The sequence below is a fragment of the Microcebus murinus genome, chromosome 4, assembly GCF_040939455.1.
Source record: "Microcebus murinus isolate Inina chromosome 4, M.murinus_Inina_mat1.0, whole genome shotgun sequence".
Taxonomy (NCBI): domain Eukaryota; kingdom Metazoa; phylum Chordata; class Mammalia; order Primates; family Cheirogaleidae; genus Microcebus; species Microcebus murinus.
Window position 1 is genome coordinate 54,655,526 of NC_134107.1, and position 18,013 is coordinate 54,673,538.

The following is an 18,013-nucleotide window of genomic DNA, read 5'->3' on the forward strand; positions in this document are numbered from 1 at the left end:
ATTCTTAATTTTAATGTAGTCTAGTTTATCAGTTGCTCCTTTATGGTTAATGCTATTTGTGCCTATTTAAGGAGTGGTTCCTACCCTAAAATAATGAAGATAACCTACTAAATTGTCTTCTGGAAATGTTACTGTTTTGCCTTTCATATTTAATTCTATAATCTATGTACAACTAATTTTTGTATGTGGTTAGAAGTAGAAGCCAAGTTATATTTCATTTTCATCTAGATATCCAATTAATCCAAAACTTTTCAATGAAAAAAAAATTCCTATTTCTATGTAATACTATCTTTCCATATTTTCTTAATATGTGTGGGTCTATTTTTGGGTATCCCAATCTGTTTCTTGATTCATACATCTATCTTTGCACCACCAATACCTACTGTCTTAATTACAGTAGAAAGACCTATATTTTTTCTTCTCCTGTTGGCCCTTTGCATTTGCATGATTGTCAAGTTTCCCAAATACCCTTAAGGTATTTTCTAATGCTAGATCAGTTTGATACAAGGTGATAAATTTATAATACTTAGTCTTACAATTCTGTAGCTTATATGCTTCATTTCTTTAATTGCTGTCAATAATGTTTTAGATTTATGTGTAAAGGTCTTGCACATCTTTTGTTAGATTTATTGCTAGGCATTTACTATTTAATGAATTGCAAATAGGATCTTTTAAGATTTCATATTCTGCTTGCTTTTATGTACAGAAATACAACAAATTTGTGTGTGTGTGTGTTTTCTTTTTTTTTTTTTTTGAGACAGAGTCTCTCTTTGTTGCCCAGGCTAGAGTGAGTGCCGTGGCATCAGCTTAGCTCACAGCAACCTCAAAAACCTGGCCTCAAGCAATCCTTCTGCCTCAGCCTCCCGAGTAGCTGGGACTACAGGCATGCGCCACCATGCCTGGCTAATTTTTTCTATATATATTAGTTGGCCAATTAATTTCTTTCTATTTATAGTAGACATGGGGTCTCGCTCTTGCTCAGGCTGGTTTTGAACTCCTGACCTCGAGCAATCCGCCTGCCTCGGCGTCCCAGAGTGCTAGGATTATAGGCGTGAGCCACCGCGCCCAGCCCAAATTTTTGTGTGTTGACCATGGATCAGCACCCTTGTTAACTTCAGTAACTCTAATAATTTGTCTGTATTCCTTTTTATTTTCTACATATATACTCATAACATCTCTGAAGAAGCATAATTTCTTCCTTTCCAGTTCTATATTATTTATTTCTTTTTCCTAGTTTGCTCCACTAGCTAGGGGCAATCCATTACTGTTTAAGAGAAATGTTGGTGGAGGTCCTTGCCTTATTCTCAAACTCAAAAAAAAAAGCTTTTTTTTTTTTTGAGAGAGAGAGTCTTGCTTTGTCATCCAGGCTAGAGTGCCATGGCATCAGCAACCTCAGCAACCTCAAACTCCTGGGCTCAAGTGATCCTCCTGCCTCAGCCTCCCAAGTAGATGGGACTACAGGCACTCACCTCTACGCCCAGCTAACTTTTTCTATTTTTAATAGACACAGGGTCTCGCTCTAGCTCAGGCTGATCTTGAACTCCTGACCTAAAGTGATCCTCCCACCTCGGCCCCCAGTGTGCTAGGATTATAGCCGTGAGCCATGATGGAAAAGCTTTTAACATTTCATTTTGGGGTATTTGCAGTAAGGTTTTTGGAAAACCACTCCTGAGATTTATGATTTGCCTTTCTAGTTGCCGTTATTTTTACTGTGAATTAGTTGGTATAGCCAGAAATCCTTGATGTTTGCTCTTAGCAATTTTCCATTCACTCACCCAGCCTTGCTCCTTGGTTATAAACAACACTTGTTCTTGTTGAAGTCAGAGTTGAGTCCAGTCTCTCCCCCACTACACAAGACTTCATTTCAGTGGCCCCTATACCTGTCACCACAGCCCCCTTTAAATAAAGCCTGCTTTGCCATCTTTAACAAGTGTTTGGATAATTTTTTTTTTTATTCTTTAACAACAGTTAGGAGAGCAAGAAAGGAGAAGGAAGGAAAAAAAAAAGAGACAAATAGAAAATAAATGGCAAAGTGGCAGACCTAAAGTCCACCAAAACATTAAAGGGACTAAACATTCTAATTAAAAGCAGAGATTATGAGAGTGATAAAAGGGGAGGGGGGCAAGACTCAAATATATGCTAATATAAGAGTTTTGTGGGGTTTTTTTGAGACAGAGTCTTACTCTATTGCCTGGGCTAGAGTGCTGTGACATCAGCCAAGCTCACGGCAACCTCAAACTCCTGGGCTCAAGCAATCCTCCTGCCTCAGCCTCTTGAGTAGCTTAGACTACAGGCATGCACCGCCATGCCCAGCTAATGTTTTCTATATATAGTTTTAGTTGACCAATTAATTTCTTTCTATTTTTAGTAGTGATGGGGTCTCTCTCTTGCTCAGGCTGGTTTTGAACTCCTGACCTTGAGTAATCCACCCGCCTTGGCCTCCCAGAGTGCTAGGATTACAGGGGTGTGCCACCGTGCCCGGCTTACAAGAGATTTTAATTAATTTGAGATGTGGTCTCACTGTGTTGTCCAAGCTGGACTCCAACTCCTGGGCTCAAGCAATCCTCTCACCTCATCGCCCCACACAGCTGGGATTGCAGGTATACACTACTGCACTCAGCTACAAGAGACTTTAAATGCAAAAACAGAGATGACTTCTGGATTAGCTGTACTTTTCTTCCTGCTAAGTACATCTAAAGATCCTATATATCATATATAAAAGAAACATTTGAAAAACTCAAAACTCTGAAAAGTGGAGAGACTAAGGCAGACCAGCTAGGAACCCTCAGACTCAAAGAATGACACTGTGGTATATTCTCTGTGTTTTTTTTCCCCTTATCTGTCTCAGGCTTGGAGCTAAGAAGCCAGCAACTCAGAAATGCCAACAGGTGTGGACAAAAAAGCAAGCAAACAGACTCAACCAAAGCCTGTACTCTTTAGCCAAAGGACCAAGAAAGGGCAGCCTAGCAAAACAAAAACCATATATATGTTTTATATCTATAAATAGAGAGACATGTATATGTACACACATTCATATACGTATGAATGATAACCATTCTATTCCAGCTGAGCATCATAGAAAAACTTGTGATTCCACCTCCATCCATATCTGGAAAGGCCAAGAAGGTCTCCTAGACTTCCATCCTCATGAACTTCAACACCCACAGCTGTGGTAGTGTCAGAGAAAGTCAAATAAGGAGACAGGACTGTGAAGTCTGCTGGCCAGTAATAAGCTCCCATCCACCATGGTGTCATTGGAGATCATACAGGGAACTTCCACACTTACCCAGCAGTAATGAGGTGCCCTTCCCTCTCTACTGGGATAATGTCAGTGGACATCTAAAGGAGTGTCAGATCTTTCACCGACACCTAGCAATAATAAGACCGCCACCACCATGGTGTCAGTGGAGATTATGTAAAGAACAATACCAAAAACGCTCACATTCACCCAGAAGTAAACAATGAGTCACCTCTCTTAGGTGTAACAGACACTTTTGTGAACCCAGACTTCTTCCACCTGGCAGTAACTAAGCAACATGGTCCCTTCTGCTGAAGTGATACCACAGAAAGCCAGCTAAAGGAGAACATTTAAATACAGTTCAGAGTCTCATAAATAATGTAAAAATATTCAGGTTTTCATTGAAAATCACTCATCATACCAAGACCTAGGAATATTTCAAACTGAATGAAAACAAAGGCAACAGATCCCAAATCGAAAATGAGAGAGATATTACAATTATCTGACAAAGATTTTTAAACAGCCATGGAAAAAATGCTCCAATAAGCAATTACAAATGCACTGAATCAAATGAAAAAGTAGAAAGCCTCTTGCAAAGAAATGATAATATAAGGAAGGGCCAAATGGAAAATTTGAAACTGAAAAATACAATAACCAAACTAAAAAGCTCAGTGGGTATCTCAACAGTAGAATGGAAGGAACAGAGAGAAGAATCAGTGAACTGGAGATAAAACAATACAAACTACTCAGTTTGAATGAAAGAGAAAATAGAATTAAAGAAATGAACAGAGCCTCAGGAACCTGTGGGATTATAACAAAAGATTTAACACTTTCTTATCAATGTATCAGAAGATGAGAAAGAGAGTGGGGCTGTGAAAACACTAAAGAAAAATGCCTGAAAATATCTGCCCAAAATTTTCCTAAGATGTAAATCAGTGGATTCAAGAAGCAGAGTGAGTTCCAAACAGAATAAACATGAAGAAATCCATGCCAAAACATATCATAATTAAACTTCTGGAAATTAAAGGCAAAAAATATTGAAAGCAGTTAAATAAAAATGACACCTTACCTACAGGTGATAAACAATTTGAATGACAGCATATTTTCTCAACAGGAACTATGGAGGCTATGGGAATGTGGCACAGTGTTTTTCAGATTTGAAAAAAAGAACTGTCAACCCAGAATTTGTACCAGTGAAAATATCCTTCAGGAATGAAGGGGAAATTTGGATATTCTCAAGTGAAAGAAAACTAGGAGAATATGTCACCAGTAGGCCTACCCTAAAAGAATGGCTAAAAGAAATTCTCCATACAGAAAAGAAATGATAAAAGAAGAAATCTTAGCACATCAGGAAGGAAAAAAGAGCACGGTAAACAAAAATATGTGTAACTATAACTAGATTTCATTTTCTTCTTGAGTTTTTTGAATTGTAAATGATGGAGAAAAATTATAACATTGATGTGGTTCTAAATGTATATCGAAGAAATATTTAAGATGATTATATTATAAACAAGGGTGAAGGGAGATAAAGTTCCTATACTTCACTTGAACTGATAAAATGATGTCACTAGTAGACCATAGTAAGTAATATATATATATATAATGTAATACACCTACAGTAATCACTAAAAAGCTATTCTATAAACCTAAAAACACTATAGATAATTCAGAATGAAATTATAAGACGTATTCAGTTAACTTACAGGAAGGCAGAAAAAAAGAAAACAGAAACAAAAATCATAGAGTGCAAACAGAAAACAAAAAATAAAATGGCAGACTTAATCCCTAACATATAGAGAATTACATTATATGTTAATAATCTAAGTATACCAATTAAACAACAGAGGTGATGGGCGAGGTGACCCAACTATATGCTGTCAACACGAAACTTACTTTAAATGTAGTGATAAAGGCAAATTAAGGATGGAAAATACATGTAAAAATTAAAGGAAAGCAAAAGTGGCAATATTAATATCTGAGTAAGACTTCAGAGGAAGGGAATTTCATAGAGACAGAGAGGGACATTATGTAATGATAAAAGTGTCAATCCCCCAAGAAGACAGCAGTTCTAAAAGCATATACCAAACAATGTGTATACACAAACAACAGAGCGCAAAATATGTGAAGCAAAATATATAATTGAAAGAAATGGGCAAATTCATAATTACAGTTGGAGATTTCAACACCTCAACAATTCACAAAACAACTGGACAGAAAACCACCAAGAATATAGAACCCAACAACACCATCAATCAACAGGATCTAATGGACATTTGTAGAACATTCCAACCAACATTATACACATTCCTTTCAAGTATCCGTGGAACATAAACAACGTAGACCATATCTTGGGCCATAAAACAAATCTCAACAAATTTAAAATAATTGAAATGACATAGAGTATGTTCTATGACTAGAATGAAATAAAAAATCAATAACAGCAAAATACCAAATACTTGGAATCTAAACAATAGACAAGACTTCTAAATATTCCATAGTCTAAAAAGAAGTCACAAGGGAAATTTAAAAAAATGCATTGAATGTAATGAAAATGAAAACATAAAATTTGTGAGACAACTAAAGCAGTGCTTAGAAGGAAATTTATAGCACTAAGTATATACGTTGGAAAAGAGATAAAGCTTCAAATCAGCAATGAAGGGTCCCACTTCAATAACCTGGAAAAAAAAAAGAAAAAGAAACCCAAAGCAAGCAGAAGGAAGGAAATAAACAGCTGAAATCTATGAAACTGAAAACAAAAACATTAAAGCAACCCAATGAAAAAAAGGGTTGGTTGTTTGAAACAATAAATAAAATTCCAAACTTGTAGTAAGACTGACAAAAAAGAGAAAAGACAAATTGTCAATATCAGGATTGAAACAGCAAATATCACTAGAGACTGTACAGACATAAAAAAGGATAATAAGATAGTACTGTAAACAACTCTACATACATATATTTGACACCTTAGATGAAATAGAACTATTCCTCAAAGAAAAAAAAACCCACAAACTACCACAATTCATGCAATATGAAATCAATAATTTAAGTAGCCCTATAAGAATTAAGGAAATTAAATTTATAATTTGGAAATTCTCAAGGAAACGATTTCCAGGTCCTGATTGTTTCACTGGGGAATTGCAAATATTTAAAGAAAAAATAATACCAATTCTATACAGTCTTTTTCAGAAAATAGAAGAGAACACTTATGAAGTGACTATTACTTGGATACCAAAACCAGAAAGAGATGGCACAAACAAAGAAAATTACAGATCAATGTTCTTTCATGAATATAGACACAAAAACTCTTAATAGAAGCAAATAGAATTCAACTATATGTGTGTGTGTGTGTTTGTGTATAAAATTATGTACCATGGCCAAGCAGAGTTTATTCCAGGTATGCAAAGGCTGGTTCAATAGTAGAAAATCAATCCATGTAATCCATCATATTTGAAGATTAAAAAAAATAAATCACAATTATTAATATATCAACCAATGTAGAAAAAGCATTTGACAAAATTCAACACAGACCCACAACAAAGTGAATTGTTTTCTATATATTTTTAGTTGGCCAATTAATTTCTTTGTATTTTTAGCAGAGACGGGGTCTGGCTCTTGCTCAAGCTGGTTTCGAACTCCTGACCTTGAGCGATCCACCTGCCTCGGCCTCCCAGAGTGCTAGAATTACAGGCATGAGCCACCACGCCCAGCCCAAAAGGACTTTTTAATACTCTGCTAACCTCCTCTCCTGAAGGAATAGCCATGCCCCTGGTTGACTATGGAAAAGAAAAAGGAAGGGTTTCTGAGAAAAGTGGGAGCTTTTGCCTCTCTGCTAAGCCTTTTGTTAAAGGACATCAATTGAACCACAGTCACTGGTGAATTATTGTTTGTGAAGAGGTTGAGTGATGCTCAGTATAGGCATACCTCATTTTATTGGGCTTTGCTTTATTGTGCTTCTCAGATATTGTGGTTTTTAAAAGTTGAAGGTTTGTGTCAACCCTGCATCAAGCAGATACATCAGTGCCGTGTTTTCAACAGCATTTGTTCATTTTGTGTCTCATTTTCTCACAGAATTTCAGAGTTTTTCATTATTATTGTACCTGTTATGGTGATCTGTGATCAATGATCTTTGATGTTATTACTGTAATTATTTGGGGGCACCAGAAATGTCACCATGTAAGACTGCAAACTTAATCCATAAATGTGTGTATGTGGACTGCTCTGCTGACCAGCTATTCCTCCATCTCTCTCTCTCTCATTGGGCCTCCCTATTGTCTGAGACACAACAATATAGAAATTAGGCCAATTAATAATCAATCCTACAGTGACCTCTAAGTTTTCAAGTGAGAAGAAGAGTTGCCTTTCACTTTAAATCAAAAACTAGAAATGATTAAGCTCAGTGAGGAATGCATGTCTATGCCGAGATAGGCTGAAAGCTAGGCCTGTTTGACCAAACAGTTGGCCACCTTGTGAATGCAAAGGAAAAGCTCTTGGAGGAATTAGAAGTATTACTGCATTGAACACATGAATGATAACAAAGTGAAATAGCCTTATTGCTGATATGGAGGAAGTTTTAGTGGTCTGGATAAAAGATCAAAGCAACCACAACATTCCCTTAAGCCAAACCCTAATCCAGAGCAAGGCCCTAATTCTCTTCCATTCTGTGAAGGCTGAGAGAGGTGAGAAAACTGCAGAAGAAAAGTTTGAAGTTAGCAGAAGTTGGTTTAGAAAGTTAAAGAAACCATGTTCATAACAGAAAAATGCAATATGAAGCAGCAAGTAGCTGTAGAGGCTAGAGCAAGTTATCCAGAAGATATAGCTAAGATCGTTGATTAATGATGGCTATACTAAACAGATTTTCAATGTAGATGAAATAGCCTTATATTGGAAGAAGATGCCATTTTAGGGCTTTCATAGCCAGAGAGTAGAATTCAATGCCTGGCTTCAAAGCATCAAAGATAGGCTGACTCTCTTGTTGTTTTCTTCTTTTTTTTAATGTCAAAGTATTACAGGATATAAATATTTTTGGTTACATGGAATGCTTCTATAATGCTTGAGTCATGGTTATAAGTATGCCTAGCACTCAAATAGAGTTCATTGTACCAATTAGGCAGGTTTTTGCCCATCCCTTCCTCTCCCGCTCCTCTGGTTGATTTCTGTTGAGTTTTACTTACCTCTATGCTCATGTGTGCTCATTGGTTAGTTCGAATTTAATAGTGAATACATGTGGTGTTTGTTTTTCCATTCTGGAGATACTTCACTTAGAAACATGGTCTCTAAATTGTTGCAAAAGGCATTAAGTCATCCTTCTTCATGGCTGAGTAGTATTGCATCTTATACATATACCACATTTTGTTAATCCATTCATAGATTGATGGGCATTTGGGTTGATTCCACATCTTTGCAATTATGAATTGTGCTGTGATAAACATTCAAGTCTTTTGATAAAATGACTTCTTTTCCATTGGGTAAATTACCCAGTAGTGGGATTGCTGATTCTAATGGTAGGTCAACTTTTAGTTCTTTGAGGAATCTCCATACTGTTTTCTATAGAGGTTGTACTAATTTGCAGTCCAACCAACAGTGTATAAGCGTTCCTTTCTTTTTTCATCCACACCAGCATCTATTGTTTTTGGACTTTTTAATAAAGGCCATTCTGATTGGTAAAAGGTGATATCTCATTATGGTTTTAATTTGCATTTCCCTGATGATTAGTGACATTGAGCATTTTAAAAATATGGTTATTGGCCATTTATCTTCTTTTGAAAAGCTTATGTTCATGTCTTTTGCCCACTTTTTAATGGGGTTGTTTGATTTTTTTCTTGCTGATTTGCTTGCGTTCTTTGTAGATTCTGGTCATTAGTCCTTTATCAGATGTATAGCTTGTGAATATTTTCTCCCATTCTGTAGGTTGTTTATTGGCTCTGTTAATTATTTCCTTGGCTATGCAGAAGCTTTTTAATTTAATCAAGTCACATTTGTTTATTTTTGTTGTTGCTGTGATTGCCCTTGGAGTCTTTTTCATAAATTCTTTGTGTACGCCAATATCCAGAAAAGTTTTTCCAACATTTTCTTCTAGAATTCTTATGGTTTCATGGCTAATATTTAAGTCCCTTATACATCTTGAATTAATTTTTGTAAGTGATGAGAGATGTGGATCCTGTTTCATTCTTCTGCATGTGGCTGTCCAATTTTCCCAGCACCTTTTATTGAATAGGGCTTCTTTTCCCCAGATTATATTGTTGTCTGCTTTGTCAAAAATCAGTTCACTGTATGTGGATGGTTTTATAACTTGGTTTTCTGTTCTCTTCCATTGTTCTATGTCTCTATTTTTGTGTCAGTCGCATGCTGATTTAGTTACTGTAGCCTTGTAGTATAGTTTGAAGCCTGGTATTGTGATGCCTCCTGATTTGTTCTTTTTTCTTACAATTGCTTTGGCTATTCAGGCTCTTTCCTGGTTCTACATGAAGTGTAGAATTATTTTTTTCTAGATCTGTGAAATATGAAGTTGATATTTTGATAGGGATTATATCAAATTTGTAAATCACTTTGAGTAGTATGGACATTTTAACAATGTTGATTATACTGATCCATGAGCATGATGTTTTTCCACTTGTTTGTATTATCTGCAGTTTCTTTCCTTAGTGTTTCATAGTTGTCTTTTTATAGATCTTTCACCGTCTTAGTTAAGTATATTCCTAGGTATTTTATTTTCTTTGTAGCAGTTGTGAATGGTATTGAGTCTTTGATTTGAACCTCAGCTTGACTATTATTGATCTATAAGGATGCTACTGATTTGTGTACATTGACTTTGTAACCTGAGATTTTGCTGAATTTGAGGAATCTCTTGGTAGAATCTGTAGGGGACTGACATATATTTTCCTAGTTTAAGAATTAAAGTTAGTGAGTAATGTATGTGTTCTGCCCAGAGCATTTGAAAGTAATCTGTTCCAGACAGGCTCCCTGTAATAAACAAAGGTGTTGCCTAGAGGCATAACCAAGGACCTGAGCTGCAACTAGCAAGAGCAGCCCTGCCCCATGGCATTGGGGGTCTGGAAGCCACACGATAAACATATTGTTCCTGTGATTGCTGCGTACACCCCATAAGATGGCTGGTTAGTCAATGACGGGTAAGGCCCCTCAAGGGAGGGTCAACCTAAGCCATGCACAGCTGCTGGGGTTCAGCCAAAGATCTTAGGGGGTTACCCTAAGAGAAGTTGGGAATGAGAAATACCCCCTGTGGCTCACCTTGCCCGTCCTTGCTAATCTCAGTCTTTTATCTATGCCTAGTGCCTAGAGCAACACCTTGAAATTCTGAGTCAGGGGATATCTGCTTCCCTAAGGCTATTCCGGAATTTACAGCTATCGCTGCCACGCCTGCCTGGTTACTACAAGGAACTAACTTTAATCTTTTAGAATATAAAAATAAAACTGACCCGGTGTATTATTACTCAAGTCAACCGTTTGTACGTGTGTCTGCGTTTTTCTTTGTGTTCTGCGTTTGTGTTTTATGTTCTGTGTTCATCCTCTATCCTGTAAACAGGCCACAACAGGAATCTTTGGGGTTTTCTAGGTATAAGATCATATTGTCTACAAAAAGCAATAGTTTGATCTCTTCTTTCCTGAATTGGATGCCCTTAATTTCTTTCTCTTGCCTGATTGCTCTGGCTAGTACTTCCAGCACTATGTTGAATAGAATTGGTAAGAGTGGGCATTCTTGTCTTGTTCCAGTTTTTAGTGAGAATGCTTTCAACTTTTTCCCATTCAGTATGATGTTGGCTATGAGTTTGTAATATATGGATTTTAGCTATGTTCCTTCTGAGTCTAGTTTGTTGAGAATTTCTTATTGTGAACAGGATGCTGACTTTTTTTGAATGCTTTTTCTACATCTATTGAGATGATCATATGATTTTTGTTTTTGTTTCTGTTTATGTGGTGAGTCACATTTATTGATTTACATATGTTGAACCATCCTTGCATCCCTGGGATGAAGCCCATGTGGTTATGGTGGATTATTTTTTTGATATGCTGTTGAATTCGGTTTGTTAGTATTTAATTGAGGATTTTAACATCAATATTCATAAGGAATATTGGTCTATAGTTTTCTTTTTTTGTTGTGTCCTTTCCTGGCTCTGGTATCAAGGTGGTACTGGTTTTGTAGAATGAGTTGGGGAGGATCCCCTCCTTCTTGATGTTTTTGAATAATTTCTGCGGAATGGATACCAACTTTTCTTTGTAGGTCTGGTAAAATTCAGGTGTGAATCTCTGTGGTCTGGGGCTTTTTTGTTGTTGTTGGATTTTCTGTTGCTGCTTCAATCTCATTGCTCATTATTGGTCTATTTTGGAGTTCTGTTTCTTCCTGATTGAGTCTTGGGAGGTTGTGTGTTTTCAGAAATTTTTCCATTTTCTCTATGTTTTAGAGTTTATGTGCACAGAGACTTTCATAGTATTCATAGATGACATTTTGTATTTCTGTGGCATCAGTTGTAATATCTCCTTTTCCATTTCTCATTGAGCTGATTTGAGTCCTTTCTCTTCTATTCCTGGTTAATCTAGCAAGAGGTCTGTTGATTTTGCTTATCTTTTCAAAGAACCAACTTTTTGTTTCATTAATCATCTGTATAATTTTCTTGTTTTCGAGGCTGACTTTGTTGGTAGGGACTAATGCAACTGATGACTTTAAGTTAAAGCCAATACTCATTACTATTCTGAAAATCCTAGGGCCCTTAAGAATTATGCTTAATCTACTCTGCCTGTGCTCTGCTAATGGAACAACAAAGCCTGGATGACAGCACATCTGTTTATAGCATGGTTTGCTGAATATTTTAAGCCTACTGTTGAGACCTACTGAAAAAAGATTCCTTTAAGAATATTACTACTCTCACGCCTGTAATCCTAGCTCTTGGGAGGCCGAGGCAGGCGGATTGCTCAAGGTCAGGAGTTCAAAACCAGCCTGAGCAAGAGCGAGACCCCGTCTCTACTATAAATAGAAAGAAATTAATTGGCCAACTGATATATATATAAAAAATTAGCTGGGCATGGTGGCGCATGCCTGTAGTCCCAGCTACTCGGGAGGCTGAGGCAGAAGGATCACTCGAGCCCAGGAGTTTGAGGTTGCTGTGAGCTAGGCTGACGCCACGGCACTCACTCTAGCCTGGACAACAAAGCGAGACTCTGTCTCAAAAAAAAAAAAAAAAAAAAAAAAAGAATATTACTACTCATTGACAATGCACCTAGTCACCCAAGAACTCTGATGGAGATGTACAAGGAGATTTAATATTGTTTTCACACCTTCTAACACAGCATCCATTCTGCAGTACATGGATCAAGGAATAATTTTGATTTTCAAGTCTTATTATTTAAAAAATACATTTCATAAAGCTATCACTGCCATGAATAGTGATTTATCCGATGGATCAGGGCAAAGTAAATTGAAAACCTTCTAGAAAGGATTCACCATTCTAGATGCAATTAAGAACATTTGTGAATTATGGGAGGATGTCAAAATATAAAAATTAGGAGATTGGAAGAAGTTTGTTATATTTCTCATGAATGACTTTGAGGGATTCAAGACTTCCGTGGAAGAAATAACTGCAGATGTGGTGGAAATAGTAAGAGAACTAGAATTAGAAGTGGAGCCTGAATATGTGACTGAATTGCTACAATCTCATTATAAAACTTTAGTGGATAAGGCATTGCTTCTAGATGAACAAAGAAAGTGGTTTCTTGAAACAGAGTTTACTCCTGGTGAAGGTGCTGTGAACATTGTTGAAATGACAATAAAGGATTTAGAATAGTACATAAGTGTACTTAATAAAGCAGCAGCATGGTTTGAGAGGATTGACTCCAATTTTGAAAGAAGTTCTATTGTGGGTAAAATGCTATCAAACAGGATCCCATGCTACAGAGAAATTTTTCGTGAAAAGAATTAATCAATGTGGCAAACTTCATTGTTGTCTTATTTCAAGAAATTGCCACAGCCACCCCAACCTTTAGCAACCACAAGCAGCAGCCATCAGCATCAATCAGCAGCCATCAACATCAAAGCAAGACCCTCCACCAGCAAAAACATTACGAAACGTTATGCCTTGCTGATGGCTCAGATTATTGTTAGCATTTTTTGCAATAAAGTATTTTAATATTAAGGTATGTACATTGTTTTTTTAGACACAATGCTATTTTACACTTAATAGACTGCAGTATAGTGTAAACATAACTTTTATATGCATTAGGAAACAAACAAAAAATCATGTGACTTGCTTTCTTGTGGTGTTCTAGAACCAAACCCACAATAGCTCCAAGGTATGCCTGTATACACTGCTATTTGCATTTCCTCCTACCATGTAGCTGGTACCTAACCACACAATGAAGGAGCTAAACTGTACTTTGTAAATTTTAGTGCTTAGGGGCAAGGAGAGATGCTCATGTAGGCCTTTAGCTCTGCTATACTCTAACTCAATTTTTGTCAGACAGGCTTGCCCTGGCATAGCATGCAATCATGCAACTAATAATAACTGAACCTATCAAAGCAGAACTCTTGATTCCTTTCTTCCAGCCTGTTGCTCCCTCAAATTTCCCATCTCCATCATCTCTTACTTGAATTATTACAATTGGTTCCAAATAGATCTTCCTTCCTTATTACTATGGCTTTTCTATTAATACCATCTATCCTCCACAGAACAGCCAGAGTGACCTTTGAAAAATACACATTATATCATGTCATCTCCCACCTACTACTCCCCAAGAGAGTCTCATTATGCTTTTGAAAAATATAAACTCATTACCATGACCATGTGATCTGTCCCTTTCTATACCTTTCCATTATTTTGGATCACTCCACTGCTCATTCACCATGCTCTAGTTACATGTTCTGTTTCTCAGATACCTCAAGGTTGTTCTTGCCTCTAGTCTTTTGTACCTACTGCGGGTTCCACCTGAATGAATGTTCTTAGATTTTCAAATAGCTCTAAAATACTCAAGAAGCCTTTCCCAACCACCCAAATTATATTAACTCCTCCCCTCTATCCACTCTATAACACATCATTCTATTTTGTTTTCTTTAATGCACTTAAAAAACATCAAAATTATTTACATGTTGACCTTTAATTGCCTGTTGCCCTACATTAGAACAACCTCATCAGTGCCTGGAAGAACACCTGGTTCTGAGGATTGCCCAATAAATAATTATTGAATGAACATATGATCTTGTATCATATTTGGCTTTTGCTTTTTATGTGTATGACTCACTTAGAGAATCCATCATAGGGAGGAAGAATGAATAGTAGGGCAGCATTGGGGCATTGCCAGAAAGCATTCTGAATTCTAATGTTCTTCCTTCAAAACTATCCCTTATAGATTTAGCACAAGAGCTGAGACCACAGTAAAGAGAAGGGCAAGGATTTGGGATTGTGTATTAGCTATTGCTAGACATGACCCTTGGATACATGATAATACCCAGCCCCTCACTGGCAGTGCACCCACACTGCCCTCCCCAGTTGTCAGGCACATGCCTTCTTCTATCTTCACTGCGAAATACACCTCCTCTTTCCTCAGTCATGCACACTGTGCTTGCCCCTCAGTGTGTCACGTTCTGCCTTCTTGGTGTACACATACCCTAACTCTTCTTCCAAATCTCAGAAATCTCTCATGGAATAACTACAACTTTATTTTGGTAGAGGGGCTCAGAGCAGGGGTGGGCTGCACACATGGACTCTCCGTTGGACACAGGTGGCAGGGCTGAGCTTTGTGGGTAGGGGCAGGTGCATCAGGATGTTCCTGCTCTGCAGCTTCGTGGTGCCGAGGGGCCCTGCCATGTACACAGGACAGGAGTACACAGGCAGGCCGGCTGGGGGTGGAAGGTCTGTGGCGTTCGGGGCCCGTGTGCTGACGCTGACCGGAGGCAGAGGGCTGGGCTGGCTGGAAGGACTGTCCTGCAAGGCCCCAGCTATGGGGTCCCACTCCGCGTGTAGGAGCTGTAGCCCGATCAGCAGCAGACCACTCTCTGGAGCCGAGGGATTTGGGCCATTCTCCACCTGAGGGCGCCAGAAGCTGGTCAGGCAAGGCTATAAAGCTGGGGTTTGGAAGTGGGAGGGTGTTGTGGCGGAGCGAGATCAGAGAAGCGAGCCGAGCTGGGTTACTGAGGGGCAAGATCCCAAGGGGCAGGATGGGGTAACTGTGAGGTGTAATCAGGAACTTTGAGGGGGTTAGAACGGAGAACGAAGGGGCGGCGGGAAGATACCTGGAGGTGCAGAGGGCTGCTCTTTAACTCCTGACGTCTATACGGGAACTGAGTGAAACCTAAGCCTTGGCTACCAGGACGATTTGAGGCAGACACATTCTGGTTAAGGGCAGCCTCCCAACGCAGTGCCAGCAATAGGCGGCGCGGGTGGCTAAAGGCTGACAGGTGGAAGATATGCTCTGGTTCATTGGTGTCGGTATCCGTGCCCGTCCCCGTGCCCCTGCCCGCGCCCACGCCCAGGTAGCGAACCAACAGCTGCCCACGACGCGACAGCTGTCGCAGCCAGTGCCAGGGCGGCTGCGGACGGGCGGGCGCATGAGCTTGCCAAGGCTTGGGTAGGCGGCCATTCCAGAGGGCATGGGCCACTGAGGCACAACGCCGGGAGGTGCACGGAGGTGCGCCCTTCAGCTGCTGCAACAGGCAGTTGAGGTCCCGTTGTATCATGCCAGCCAGCTGGTTCAGTTCCAGCGCCTCGACCTCTAGGAAGCCTTCGAGAGGCCGCCGCGCATTCGGGCCCAGCACGGCCCATGGGGCTCTAAACTCGTCTTGGCGAGCAGGGTTAGTCAGCAGCATCTGCAGTGACTCCAGCCTCCGCGTGGCTTGCACTAGGCGTTGCCGCAGTCGCCTTTCTGTACGCTGGGCGCTTCCGCGAGCCGCAGGAACCCATGCAGGTGAACTCAGCTGCAGAGCGCTCAGGAGAGCGCGACTCTGGCGTCGCAACAGCCAGGCCCGGGTGCCCTCACTCAGTCCACAGATCCGGGGTTCAGGTGGTGTGGGCAGGAGTTGCATCTGGGCCTTGCACTCTGCCATTGCATCCAGCTCCCCTAGCTCTTTGGGATGGAGGTGAGCAGTGAGGGACAAATGGACTGCCCCACCCCAGGCCCCAGACAGTGGGCCTTCCTCTGATCCTTTATGCCATCACCCCCATAACTATATGAATATTGTCCCCTCTATGCCTTCATTGGCACTGCTGTTCACATTCCTGTAGGGGGTGGCATTACACTGCACTCTTCCCCACCCCAGCACAGATATCTGGCTGGGGCTTACCTGGGCTGGGCATCAGTGTGGCCAGCAGATGCTGTGGTGTGTGTGGTTGGACCCAACTCCCACTGCTGGGACTCAGGCAGGCTTGTGTGAGGCTAGTCAGGACCTTCCTGTCCTCGGTGTCCCCAACAGGACCCCCATAGAAAACTGAAGCTGAAAATGAGGTCAGAGCCTCTCAGTTCCAGGCCTTCCAGTTTCCACCACCCCCAAAACTAAAGTTGTGAATTATGATCCAGTCTTAATACTCCCACCCCACCCCTTTTGCAGGCCCTCCTGGAGGCTGATGGCTGCATGGGGCAAGGAAGGGTCTCACCAGCCAGCTGCTTCATGGCAGCACTGGGATTGCTGAGACTGGCCCACAGCTGATCTTGGATCTTAAGGACCTGGGTTAGGGTCACTTGACTCCTGGGGAATGAGAGCAAAAAGTAGGGTTTCAAATATCATCTGTATGCTGAGGACTCTCAAATCTTTTTTTCATCTCAAACCTCTGTCCTGAGCTCCAGGCTCATGAAGGCTCACTAATCATTGCCACTTGGCACCTCAAATACAACTTGCTTTCAACTGAAATCATCATTTTCCCCCATAAAACCTGCTCTGTCTGCCATCCCAGTGAGAAGTATCACCAGCCATCCAGTTGTCTAAAGCAGAAATCTGGGAATCATCCTCGACGACTCCTTTCATAACCCATATTTGTTCTCTATCCCTGCTGTGACTACCAGCCCAGTCCTTACCACCCATACCACGGTCTCTTCTCTGGATACTACCAGTGCCTCCTAAAAGTGCTCTGCTTGCCTCTAGTCCTGCTTTGTCTGGTCCGTTCTCCACACTGCAGCCAGAGTGATCTTTCCAACAGACAAAAAGGATCACGTTTCTTTTCCTACTTAAAACCATTCAGTGGCTTCCTATTGTTCTCAGGATAAATTAGGTCCCTTGCCATAGTCTTAGAGGCCCTTTATAATGAACCTCTTCCTACTCAGCCCCCAGCATGTCCACCTCAGCCACACTGAAGTCTCCTCCCTTCTGCTGAGTTTAGTTCTGTCTGCTCAGAAAGGCTCTGTCTCCACCTGATTTGCCTTTGCTTTTAAGACTCAGTTCAAGATGAGATCCCAAAGTCCATGGAGAAGGCTTCCTTGATTTCCCCTTGCCCTCACACTTTAAAGCCCCCAAGGATGAATTAGTTTTACTCATCCTAGCATGTGGAAGATACTTAGTATTTGCTTTTGTAACTGAGCAAGATGGGTGGAGTCCCTTACCAGCGGCCCCTGTGTGCCTGCAGCCTCATTCTGTAGAGCTGCCGGTGTAGCAGAAGGCCATGTAGGAGGAGCAGGGGCAGTGCCTGGGTTGGGGGTTGCATGTAAAGTCCTTGCTGGGCTAGCTCCATGCTGTCGATCAAAACGTGGCCCAGCTCCAGGGATTGATCCCAGAAAACAGGCATGGAGTGCTGAGTCAGCACAGCTGGGGAGGAAGAAGAGTGCTGAGTCAACACAGTGCAGTTG

The 18,013-nt window shown here is 40.3% G+C and overlaps 2 protein-coding genes across 3 annotated transcripts in view; one reads left to right on the forward strand and one right to left on the reverse strand.

Annotated features, from left to right (window-relative positions):
- Nucleotides 1-18,013, forward strand: part of RRP8 (ribosomal RNA processing 8) — a 51,828-nt gene that overhangs the window by 14,626 nt on the left and 19,189 nt on the right. The window contains exon 8 of one of the 2 annotated variants that reach the window (XR_001159780.3): nt 2,849-5,997. The exons of the other annotated variant lie outside the window; for it this stretch is intronic. The gene's annotated coding sequence lies outside the window, so the exon portion shown is untranslated. Of the gene's footprint in view, nt 1-2,848; nt 5,998-18,013 lie in introns of those variants that run through there. 2 annotated transcript variants of the gene reach the window in all.
- The window catches only part of DNHD1 (dynein heavy chain domain 1), an 84,810-nt gene continuing 80,914 nt past the window's right edge, over nt 14,118-18,013 (reverse strand). The window contains exons 37-41 of the mRNA XM_076002224.1: nt 17,771-17,972; nt 16,831-16,922; nt 16,521-16,670; nt 15,474-16,303; nt 14,118-15,267 (exon numbers count right to left, since the gene is read on the reverse strand). Coding sequence (XP_075858339.1) covers nt 14,917-15,267; nt 15,474-16,303; nt 16,521-16,670; nt 16,831-16,922; nt 17,771-17,972 — 1,625 coding nt within the window. The 3' untranslated portion in view covers nt 14,118-14,916. The remainder of the gene's footprint in view (nt 15,268-15,473; nt 16,304-16,520; nt 16,671-16,830; nt 16,923-17,770; nt 17,973-18,013) is intronic.